Source organism: Suncus etruscus, chromosome 1 (genome assembly GCF_024139225.1).
Source record: "Suncus etruscus isolate mSunEtr1 chromosome 1, mSunEtr1.pri.cur, whole genome shotgun sequence".
Taxonomy (NCBI): domain Eukaryota; kingdom Metazoa; phylum Chordata; class Mammalia; order Eulipotyphla; family Soricidae; genus Suncus; species Suncus etruscus.
In genome coordinates, this window is record NC_064848.1 from 100,021,182 (window position 1) to 100,034,007 (window position 12,826).

The 12,826-nt window shown below is 32.3% G+C and overlaps 1 protein-coding gene across 1 annotated transcript in view; it reads right to left on the reverse strand.

Moving 5' to 3' along the window:
* Window positions 1-444: 444 nt before the first annotated feature.
* The window catches only part of ZNF804B (zinc finger protein 804B), a 572,377-nt gene continuing 559,995 nt past the window's right edge, over window positions 445-12,826 (reverse strand). Inside the window, exons 3-4 of the mRNA XM_049768850.1 lie at window positions 9,439-9,569; window positions 445-4,126 (exon numbers count right to left, since the gene is read on the reverse strand). Coding sequence (XP_049624807.1) covers window positions 472-4,126; window positions 9,439-9,569 — 3,786 coding nt within the window. The 3' untranslated portion in view covers window positions 445-471. The remainder of the gene's footprint in view (window positions 4,127-9,438; window positions 9,570-12,826) is intronic.

A 12,826-nucleotide genomic window follows, 5' to 3' on the forward strand; every position in this document is an offset into this window, starting at 1 on the left:
AAACATATTTATTGGAATCAAAGTCAATAGCTAACCACATCAATTATCTTAATTATCATTTCATTTCATATTTGTGATAAAATAAAACAAAATGTCCACTCATTCACTCATTCAGCAAACACCTAGCAAACAACTATATTATGTTCCATTTGATTTTCTTTATAAATGATCTGCCTGAATGTTTTCTGTTATAATTTTAGCTAAGGTGAGAAATCTGCCAAATAGATCTTTAACACATTTTATCTATCTTTCCTTAAAATTACATTTACTTTTCTCTATTATTTTCACAAGTTAATAAAATGTTTAGATGATTCTGTTTTGATATTGACATTTTAGTTTTTATGGTATATTGGTGAAATTTTGAATTGATATTAATATACTTAATCTTATAATAAGCAGATAGACCATTAAAATATATCATTTTGTAGGTAGCGACAATTTTGTTTAGCCACAAAGGGGCTCTAATATTTATTAGTTCAAATGTGCTGACACATTTAAGGCCTCTTTTACTCCATTTAACTGTTGCATTTGACTGTAACAAGAATGATGGCAAATATCCTGACCTTGAAAGATGGGTTGAATTAAAGGGTTTAGATGGATGATAGAAGTTGTGGCTGGGTTTAAATGAGGGCCAAACAAGGCAGGGAGAATAGCTGCAGGAGGCAATGGTTGAAGTGTAATATGAGGTGGATGGAAGGGAGTAGTAGTAACCAAATGTAGGGGGTGACCAGCTACAAAAGTTGGGTGGGTAGGGAGGATGGTTGGAGTCAGGGGTGAAAATGGAAATGGGGTAAAATGGGGCTGTGAAAGAGGATGTAACTGAGCTATTGGGAGGTGATTGCTATGGGCATTTATGGAAGCAGAAACAGCAAAATGCTGCAGGAAAGTGTGGTGGATGGTGGTGATAGAAGTATGGTGATGAACTGGAACTGTCTGAACAGCTGAGGCTGGAGAAAAGGTAGTTGGCCCTGCATTAGACAAAACTCGGAGATTTTTTGATAGGAGCTGTTTCTGCATGTGCTGCTGAGCTTGTAGCTGTAGGAGCTTATATTTATCTATTTCATCAGGAGAAAATGTTATTGGCTGTTGAATTAAAGGAGGGGAAAGAGATTTATGACATACGTCTAATTCATCTTCTACATTGTTGTGCCTTTGCATAGTTCTGTCCTGGTAAGGGTTTATATTCCCTTCTACATAATTCAAATGCATACTTACATCCTGTAAATCTAAATTTATTTGATTTTCTTTGGTCTCTGTTGAATCAGTCACACCAGTGTGTCTATTAGAAGGGAAAGCACCAGTTATATTATTTAATACTGGATCACAGTTTTGAATAAATGGTTGAACTTCACTAAGTAGAGGTCTTGTGTGTTCTTTTGTTGTTGGGTTCTTTTTCATGTTCATGTTCTGTGGCTGAGACTCTGATCCAATGTGAATCACACCTTTAAAAAGATGGTTATCACAACCAGTGTCTGCTAAAACAGTAAAATTATTTGTCTTTGAGCTTTTGCCTTTATCATCTTCAATAGTTCTTTTATTTGCTCTGCTTTTATCGTGCCTTTTACACCAGTTCTGTATCTGATCAGACAATAACAGTGCTGATCTATTACAACCCGGTGATGTATATTGAACTGTACCTTGAATTTGTGAATATGCTGCTGATTCATTTTTACAACTGTTTTCTGAGACCTCAAAATTAGTTGATTGTCTCTGAAACTTCTTGGCTTTTATTCTTTCTAGAAGATTTCTGGCTGTCAGGGGGGCTCTCTCTTCTTTTGTAATGGTCAACTCTGTTACTTCTGAAGGGCTACTGGAACAGTTCCTAAGAAGGCAACTAATATTACCAGAGTTACACTTAATGGATTTTACATTTTGCAGATCACAAACGTGAGAGCTGTCCAAACACTCTTGCCTACTTTTGCTTTCGTTTGAATAATAAATTCTTTCTCTTGAGCTTAATCCATTGTGCTGAGGTCCCTGGGAATTTAGTGTTTTTTTACTGTTGCCAACACAAGTAACCTGTGTGTTAGTATCATAATAGGAAATTCTCCTGGATTTAGGACCTGAAAACTGTTGAATCTTGCCTAATTTGTTTCTTTCTCTGCAGTGCCCATATCTATATTTTGAACATTTTTCATTTTTAAACGATGACCATAACTTGCAGTTTCTTTCTCTCTGTCTTTCAATCTGCAAGCAGTCACCTTTTGCTCTCTCCTTAGACAAGTAGAAACAATTGTGCTTTTGGAGTTTCCCTGTGTGCTGCTCAATTGAGTTATATTCTTCCCTAGAAAAGTAGAGAAAATTACTGTCATCATCATCACTGGACTTGTGATCAGAGCAAGGACTTTGTAAGCTGGATGTGCTCCTAGAGATTGTGTCTGAATGACGAGATTTACTGTTTGAAGTCAACTTGGAAATGCCATTGTAACTCTGATTGTCACATTCAGAGGCTGTGTTGGACATATCAATGTGATTACTATGCAAAATTACACTGAAGTCTTTCTTATGATTACTGTGACTTTCCAGTGTATAAAGACTAGAATTCCAGGTTAATTGAGCTCTATCTTCAAAATCCGAATTAGGATTATAGGAAACAAGTTTATGCTTTTTAGTTCTAGAGATGTAAGGAGAAAATGACAGGCCTTCATTTGTATCATTTATAACTACTCTCTGGCAGCTTTGCCAGTGGTTCCTGGCAGGCTTCTGAAATTCATCATCACTGTTATTATTGTTTTCCACACAATTCTTTAGAGAGATATCAAGGTAAGCAGGCACTTCAGGACTTTTTGTTTCCAAATCACATGCATTAAAACGATGTTTACTCATATTCAACTCAGAATCATTGCAACCTAAATTATATTTTCTCTGGAAATTTTCCCAATCTGGATGATCTATCATTATCTTTGGTTTCAGAAACTGATTATCTTTTTGGATCAATTTCTGTTGGTCTTTGATTAAACCTGAGACTTTGCTCTCTCTTGTCTTCAGATTCAAGGGATCTTTAGTCACTTCTGTTTTTAAGTCCTCTGGATTTCGTCTATCCTTTGTGTTCCGAGAAAGCTTAAAATCAAAATACAATGGATTGCAGCCATAAGAGATACAGGGCTCAGTTTTTGTAAAAAGCAGAAGTTCTGTAGGCCATTGGAGAGTGGTATGGCCATCCTTGCTTTGTACATTGAGAAAAGGCAATGGTTTAAATTTCACATCATGGGGAAATGTTTCCCTTACAATCCTTGGAGCATTTTTGCTAACTCTATCTGTTTCATCCAAAGATTTTTCTCTATTATTCACTCTACATTTCAAATTCAGATGCACCATACTGTTTTGTTCACTTGGCTCTGGTGATGGAAATTCATCCAGACATTCAAATATATTGGCATCATTGTGCTTATAAATGTTTGGTGGGATGGAGGAAGCTTTTACTTGGCATGAGTAATTAATGTCCTTTTCTGAAGTATTCTTCAATGTATTTCTAGTTTCTTTTTCTTTTCTGGAAGGAGTAAAATCCACATCTGAAAGATGAATGTTTGATTTAGAGAATGAAGCATGAATGCCAAGAGAATCTTCCAATGATGTTTCATCAGTAGAGTCATTTTTGTCTTGCAGAATTTGAGAGCTTATGGTGAAGGTATTGTGTAAAACACTTTCCAGATGGCTTGGTGAGTTGTTTATATCTTTTTCTTTAGTGAAGTGTGTATTCTCATTTGCAAACCTGCAGCACTTGCATTTCTCTGCAGTTTGTTTAGTTTTATACATGGGTGACTTGTTACAATCATAAGTTTCTTCTGGATTCTCACTGAATACGGATGCTGAAGATTCTAATTTTAGATGTACTTTTTTGGAAAAAGAAAATGACACACCTGTCCTGTGATTTGCATTGCTAAAATCTGAAGATGTTTGTTGTACTTGGTTTTCAAACAAATAATGCCTATCTTTTTGTAACTCGTGTCGATTTGGCATAGTGGTCCTCTGTTTATTGGAGATGCACCTGGAGAGATTTTTCCCTTGAAGAGTACTCTTCATGCAGGATTTCTTTCTGCCATTTTTAACTGGGTAGATTCCTTGTTGAAGTTGTTTTTCTAGTGCTACCCTGGGGGCTTTGTATGAAGGTCCACTTCCAGAAACACTGAAAATACAATACATATTTAAATGATTAAAATGACATATTATGTTAAAGTCTTAGCAATATATGAATATTGTATTGTTTTTTATGATAGTTTATGCTATTGTTTAGTTTTTGAATAACTCTTGGCTGTCCTCAGGGCTTATTCTTACCTCTGAACTCAAAGAGTACTCCTGGTGAGGTTTTGGAAGGCAGTATGGGGTATCTGAGATAAAACCTTAGTTGGCTGCAAGTAGAAGAAATGCCCTGATTTTTGTACTATATCTCTGGCCTCACATACTACTATTTTTTAATTATGTATAATTAAATAAAAACTTTTCTCTATGCTTATATAGTTCATCATATCTATTTTATAGAGACTAATTATAATATGTATCAATTAATAATATGACTAATGAATATGTGTTCAAAAGAGAACGTAAGTTCCTCTGGAATGCAATAAAGCAGATGAGAATGAAGAGAGAAAGGAGAGAGAGAGAGAGAGAGAGAGAAAGAGAGAGAGAGAGAGAGAGAGGAGAAACAGAGACAGAGACAGAAAGAGATTCATGTTCAAGAGAGATCACAGGCTTAAAAAGTAGTTTCTTCTCTTATTCTGTAGAGAATTTCTTCTTTTCTCCTAGAACTATTTATTGTCCTTAATACTGTATGCTAAATTTGTTAACTTTTATGAAAATATGTATTAGAACTAATTATTTGTCAGTGCTTGAGACCAAGACTTCTTAAACTTTTTCTCTGTGTGACAAGTTTTGTTTGTCTTTTTGGGGGCCACACCCTGCAGCTCTCAAGGGTTACTCCTGGCTCTGCCCTTAGAAATCGCTCCTGGCAGGCTTTGGGGACCATATTGGATGCTAGGAACCTAACCTGGGTCTGTCCTGTGTCAGCAGCTTGCAAGGCAAAAACCCTGCTGCTGTACTATCTATTGCTCTGGCCCTGTGACAACATTTTTACTTGAGATTATTTAAAAAAAAAAACCTAAGTATATAAAATAAGCATACTAATCAAATACTTATTCATAATAACATAAAAATTTATTTTCTAACGCTTTTAATGATTGTCACATGCAGTTTAACAATATCATATGAGGTAGAAGTACAGTTTAATAAATAATATTCTAAATATTAGTCTAGGGGTCTCAATGTCTTTTGCTATAATTTACCAAAAACAGTATTAAATTTTAAATTTTTATTTTCTGATTCACTATTTTCTTTGTACAATCCTCTGTTTACTCTACCCATCAGGACTTTATTTTTAAAAAAAGTTACCAAGCAATTCTCAATAACTTCAAATATTCCACTTTTTAGAAAAAAATGCTTGCAGTTTCAATTAACAGTATTCTCAAAGGTTGGTGAGATAATAGAAATAAGAAATTTGAATCTTTTTTTCTGACAGTGGTTAAATTCCTATGACCACATATGTCAGATGAGCACACAATAAGGATTCCTGAGCACAGAGCCAGGAGAAACCTGAGTACACCTGTGTATAATCCCAAAACAGAAGTAAAAAAAGTTATGGCATTAACCTTAATTCTCACAAATTACTTTATAAATTTCTATATTTGTATTCTCTATAATTATTTATATTGAAAACATTTCTCTCAACCATTCTACTCATTTCTATTTTTGTGTGACATTTTCATGTTTTATAGAGATATTGTATCATATGCAATATGGGGAATAAAGAGGAATGCTCTCAAATAGTGTAGAAATTATGGAATATTTCTTTTCAGCACATAGACAAATATTTTGGCCTTCTAAATTTATGTTGCCTGGGGAGAGAAGAAGCGTATGCAGTTCTGAATTATACCTCAGAATCTAAGAGATTATTTTTCATTACTGTATCTTATTTTAGATTGCAAAGGAATTTACCTTCATTATTAAGTTGTCTTCTATAGAAATTTTAATTAATCTAAATTAATATGAATAAAATAATACAGAAATAATTCCAAAAGCCTAGTTTACAGATTTTATCTTGTCAACCCATGTTTTGATTATGATGCGATTATTTTACTATTTTTAGTTAATCTCTGTTTTTTCTCATAATGGTTTTGCTTATCTTACTGTCATTGTTTTTTTTATTTTTGTATTTTAATTTATGTTAGCCAAATGCTATTTTCTTTATTGCTGTTTTATTTTGTTACTTATATCTCTAACATACAATATTTCTCCATTTATATTCCTTTAGATATTTTAAAATTCTATGTACTAATTGATTTTGCATTATATTTTGTCCCACTAGTTCTTAATTTTATGCACACTTTAATATCCAATCTGTTTTTGTTATTTTATTTTCATAAGCACTTTACTCTAATTTTAATATTTTGTCTCTTATTTTCATGCTTTAAATTTTCTATTTAAATGCTCAAGTTTCCTATCTTAAATTAATATAACTTATTAACTTCGAAATTGTTAATTTCTCTTTTATTACTCTAGTCCATCATATGTATATAAGTTTATACCATCTGATATATTAAGGTTTAATTTTATAGTTATATTTTCATGATTTCATACATCACTAAAATTTTCTTTAGTATTATTTCTTTTAAATAAATTATTTGGTTTTGGAAGTTTAGGTCATACCTGGTGATGCTCAGGGATTATTCATGCTGGCTCTGTGCTCAGGAATCACTCCTTATGCTCTCTGGGAACCATATGAGATTCAAATGGCCAAGTGCAAGACAAGCAAGCCTGTTGTTTTATTGCTCTAATTCCTGTTTCTGTATTTTTATATATTTATATATAACTATTAAAACAAACTATATGTGTAAAATTTACTCATTCTTATTAATTAATTTTCTATTCCAAGATGGGTTTCTGAAAATATTCTTGATATGCTTCATTTCACTTTTTTTTCCATTAGGAAAGAATCTACTCATTTCAAAATACTTCATTATGAGACTAAATGACAAATGAATGTTATCCAGAGGGAGGATTATTCATGTAAATCTTTTTATTATTTTATTTTACTTTTATTCTTTATTTTAGCTTCCTCCAAATAAAAAGATCTAACAATTATATTAGGCAATTTCCTTTTATGTGATTTCTACAAAGTAAACAATTGAGGGCAGATAGTGGGTGGTAAATGTTGAAATATATTACCTTAATTTAGGTTTTGCCTTTTAGAAAATAAACTTCCATTTCTCTCATAATATGAAACTAGAGAAATTGCCTACTATAATAAAGGACACTAACACAGGTAAGCTTATATATTAGTAACTATACCTTCCAAAAGGAAAATTTTAACCCAATAAACTAGACCTTCTAATTTATTTCCCTTTGGAGAACAATTAGTAGGCAACTCTTTAAATTTAGACATGTTAACAAAACTGTCATACTCATATTACCATATTTATAATTTAGGCTTTTCAGATTCTCTGAAAAAATTATGGAACAGGTTAAGAGAAATTTAAGAGGTGTCAAATTCATAATAACAAAATCAATCAGTTTTTCTAAAGCTATTTATATTTTTTGATGTGTGGCCTTAAAGCATCCATGGAGAGAGTTTTTTTACAGTGAGGTTGTCCTAAGTCTTAATTTGGTTTATTAAATTCTATAATTTATCATCTAGGAATTAACTTCTAGAGATTTTCTTTTTTCAAGCTGATAAGACATCCATTATTCTTAAGTCCATTTTGAGGGGAGGGGATATCCATGTGATTATCAAGAGATTATTATTAGAATTTTATCATTATGTGAATTCCAAAGAACCTGAAGATGATTCTTGGTCATTGGTTTGTTGTGTCAATGCAACTGCAGTTATATTTCCAAGCCCTCAAGGATACTCAAACCCTCAATACAATTGCAGTTGCATTTTCTTTTTTTTTTTTTTTTTTTGGTTTTTGGTTTTTGGGCCACACCCGGTAACACTCAGGGGTTACTCCTGGCTACGTGCTCAGAAGTTGCTCCTGGCTTGGGGGACCATATGGGACACCGGGGGATCGAACCACGGTCCGTCCAAGGCTAGCACAGGCAAGGCAGGCACCTTACCTTTAGCGCCACCGCCCGGCCCCCTGCAGTTGCATTTTCAATCCCCAAAGATTACCCTCAAAGTTTAACTCAAAGATTACCACTCTGGCATTAATGAGAGCCTCGAGGAATCCAACTCATGCTGAATGCATGGTAGTGCCTTAAATGCTGCAATACATCCCAGCCTCTCTACATCCTATTTTGCCTTTTGACAAAGGCAAGGTTGTCAGGATTTCTGACAACTTACTGAGAATATATTCAGAACACATATTATTGATGCTGGCTGGTAAAAACCTTTGTGAAAAATGAATATCCTATTTGCATAATTATACAGCACCTCATATTAGCTATGTGTTAGTTATGTCTTTAAATAAAAAAACTTTCTAACTTGATACCAAATATCTCACATGTTTTAATTTAATTATTTATATATTTCTTAGTTTATAAAACTATTCTATAGAAGTGCTGCAAGTAGATGAATAGAAGCAAGCAAAATACTGACTAAAACTTTTCTCCTAATTGAACCTAAAAGATAATATTTTCTTAGAAACAATAGTGAAGTCTAATATTTCATGGTACCATAATGAAACTTTGTTTTCTAATTTTGTTCATATTGTTTTTCATTAAAACCACAAGTATTTAAATTTTGGCATAGAACTATAAATTTCACAATTCACCAGCTTGCTGTCAGTTTCATTAATTAGCTACATTAGTGTTCTACATTATGATTCATATGTACAGAATCACAATCACAAAGTTTAATTGAATTCCAGGTAACAATCTTTTCACTTCAAAACATTAAATGGCTACATTCATATATAAAACCATTTTTAAGCTACAAGAGTTATATTAGTGTAATGGTTATCATAATTATCAATTTAAATTTACATGGTGTAGTAAATGTAACTGCATTAATTACATCTTGTTTGTAATATAGACAATGATAAGGCTATTTATTAAAATTCAAGTTTGTACAAAAATGTGCAGATTTATTTTTCTACAAAATGTATTATTATTTATGGTTTTAATCTTATTATTGCAGAACAAAATAGTGACTAAAAAGCCATAATCTATAGGTTAATTTAAGTAAACTAAATAGAACAAGTGCTTGTATATTATACTCACTTATGGATCATTTTATGAGTGTCTTAAATTAATAATATTAGGAAGAAAATATAATATGCAAATAATATTAATGTGTAAACTTTTAGCTACTAGGGATATTTGCCTTTAGATATATATGTTAATTAGCACAATTTATTTACATTATGATGGGAACTAAGTAAGTTTATCATTGAAATCTTCCTACCAGCTAACGAGTGTAGAACCACACAAAACATGGATAATTCTTACCATTCAGACTGTTGCCTTAATTCTGCCAGTCGATGAAGTCGTTTCAGTGCCTTTTCTTGTTTTTTCTCATCTTTCCATGACTTGGAAGCTACATTCCGAGCAAACTCCCTTTGCTTTAATTCTTTAAGTCTCTGTGGACAAATGAAAATGGAAGGAGTCTATAAACAAGTATGTTACTATTTCTATTTACAAGTTGCCTCATTAAAATTTGTCCTAGGTTTAGTGGTTATTCTCTGGAAAAAGATAATAAAAGTATATTCCCCAGCAATGTTCCAAAATACATCTATTTTTCAACTACATTAAGACATCAAAGCTTGACACATTACTATTTGACTATTCTGCAAAACTGTCCTCCATATTTACTGGGACTGTCTTGGGTATACAAGCATAATCATCTGTGTGATTTGAAAATGCAAATGGATAGATAATACAGGAGTGGCAATGAAGGAATACCTACAGCCCCCTATTTACTCCCTTCCTCCATAGAAAGCATTCTTATTTATGAAAATTGATATTATTAATTAACCAGGTAAAATGAGTTTGCTTTTGGTAAAGAGTTATTTAGTTTATAGCTTTACATGTGATTTTAACCCTTTTTGGGGGATTATGGAAGAGGAGAAAATTATCTAAAGTCAAATTTCTATAATGTATTCAGGAAAAAAAAAGGGTTAGGAAACAAATCACTTATTTTAATTACTCTTTTTTTCTAAAACAATTGGCTTACATGCAAATCGGTTGCTGCTCATTACCTACTTGAATTTCTACTTCAGAACCTGCCATTATGCATACCCAGTGCAATTGAATAAATTGAAAAATGAGAAATAGTCACAATTAAATACATATTTTGAAGTTTGGATTTGATACAGAATTGAGAGTACATTTGAACATTAGCCTCTCTTAACCTATACAATATGATTTTAAATATGCATAAGAAACATTTACAAATATCCTGAAACCTATAAATTTAGATACCCCCAAAACATTCAGAATACACGCTAGACCACACTAAGACTAATTGCATAAAGTTTTCCAAAACCAGAAAATAAATCTAATTATTTTTAGAAAAACATTTTTTAAAAATCTAAATTTTTAAAGGTTGCGAGATAAGACATTTTATACAAAAAATAGTAGGATTGCAAATAATTATGGGACCAGTATAAAAATATTGTGAAAAAATTAAAATTTCCTGAAATGAAATATAAAACTTGAAGAAATAAAGTTTTTACTATTAAAATACATATCTTGAGAAATATATGAAGTAATACAATAAAGAAATATATGAAGAAAAATGAAGTAAAATAAATTTAGACAAGAAAAACAAAAAATTCAATTATGGCACAATCATATGATAACACTAAGGAACAGTATCAAAAAAGGTAGAAAAAGTTGTAAAATGAATTAAAAGCATCAAAAGATGAAAGTAAAATAAAATGATTCTAAGAGTCTAACATAAATGATCTAGTATGTCAAAATTATTGGTCTATGCAGAAAATGCTATAAATATAATGTAAGATAAATTCTGGTTAAATTTTTAATGTGCACCATGGGTTCCAGAAAAATTAAATGGTGGTTAAGTTCTTGCCTTGTATATGGGAACTCCTAGTTTTACAATCAACACCCACCATATATGATCCCCTGAGCACTATCAGGAATGCTCCCTGAGCACAGAACCAGTAGTCAGTCCTGAATACTGCTGGTGCATTCCAACCTTCGAAAGTGTATCCTCCACCATTTGTTAAAACAATAAAAAAAAGAACTAGTTATACTAGCCAATGGTATGTTATAAAAATAAAATAATTTTATTCATCTCATATAAGAAGGCAAAGGAAAGTAAAAAAAAGTGCTAAAGTACAGATATGGATGGAGAAATGGCAGGCATTAAGATGATTTCTTTGAATGCAGTAGACTTTGGTTTGGTCTCTAAAATAACAAGATCTCCCAGGGACCAGTATGAGTGATCCTAGAGCCAGGAGTAAGCCTTGAACACTCAGGTTTGACTCAAAAGACCTCATCTTCAAAAACATCCATAGAAACAAGAAAACTAAAATCAAAATATATAATCTATTAAATTAAATGTAAAAAATTTTAAGTGTAATTTAAAGGTAAAATAGATCCCCAAAATTCCAAGCATATATTAAATACAAAAAATAAACAAAAGGCCAGTTAATTAAATAAAATATTTTCGGGGCTGGAGAGATAGCATGGAGGTAGGGTTGTTGGTTCGAGTCCCAGCATCAATATGGTCCCCCGAGCCTGCCAGGGGCGATTTCTGAGCATGGAGCCAGGAGTAACCCCTGAGCGCTGCCGGCAATATTTCACCATTTGGGAGCAGAAAGATTGTGCTGGAGGAAATATTAGTTCTATTTGCCACTAACCATATCAAAAGAAAGCTGAAGTAACATATCACAGTAAAATTTAAAGCATTTAATAATTTGAATCATTAAATAATTAAATAATTTAATATCAATAAGAAAGTTTTTTATAATAATAGATTACATGGAGAACAAAATAAGTCAAAAGTTTAACACCTAGTAATAGAACTTTAATATTTAGGGGAGAAAGGATAAATCCACTATTACAAATGAAAATTTGAATGTCCCTCTACCAAATTACAACCAAATTCTAGCAATAAGTACTATGTTTCTGGAAATGGATACACCAAGGTTATCATGCCTATTATAAAATAATTTTCCAAGAGCTTGTCTATTGAGTAATGTCCATTTTGAATTCTTTCTGGATTTAGAGGTAAAATATTGCCATTCTCACATCTCAACTTTTTCCCAACGTTTTTACATTTGTTCTACTGTTTCAAATCCATTGAATAAAGCCATGCCATTTACTATAATTATCTGTATTATAAAAAAAATTTTGTGTGGTTTTTGGGTCACACCTGGCAGTGCTCAGGGGTTATTCCTGGCTCCATGCTCAGAAATTGCTCCTGGCAGGCACGGGGACCATATGGGATGCCGGGATTCGAACCAATGACCTCCTGAGTGTAAGACAAACACCTTACCTCCATACTATCTCTCCGGCCCCTGTATTATACATGTTAAATAATCTATAAGAATATAAAATTTATTTCAGGTTTATAGCAGATCAGCTCTTATTAAATTATTCAACAACATAAATTTCAAAAGAATGTCTCATACTTAAAGTATAGTAAGCTCAATAATTTGCTTATCAATGGGGTGGAAAAGTTTGACAAGGGAGAAGTTTAACCTAACTGGGGGGATATATTAGAAAGAGCAGCAGTTCACAACAAAGAGAATTTTTAAAATGTCTAATTTTCAGAGGATTTTAAATGACAGCATGGTACAGGAAATCCATTTTTTGGCAGAGCCAGAAAGTACAGGTATAGTTAAGAAACTTACCCTGTATGCAACTTACC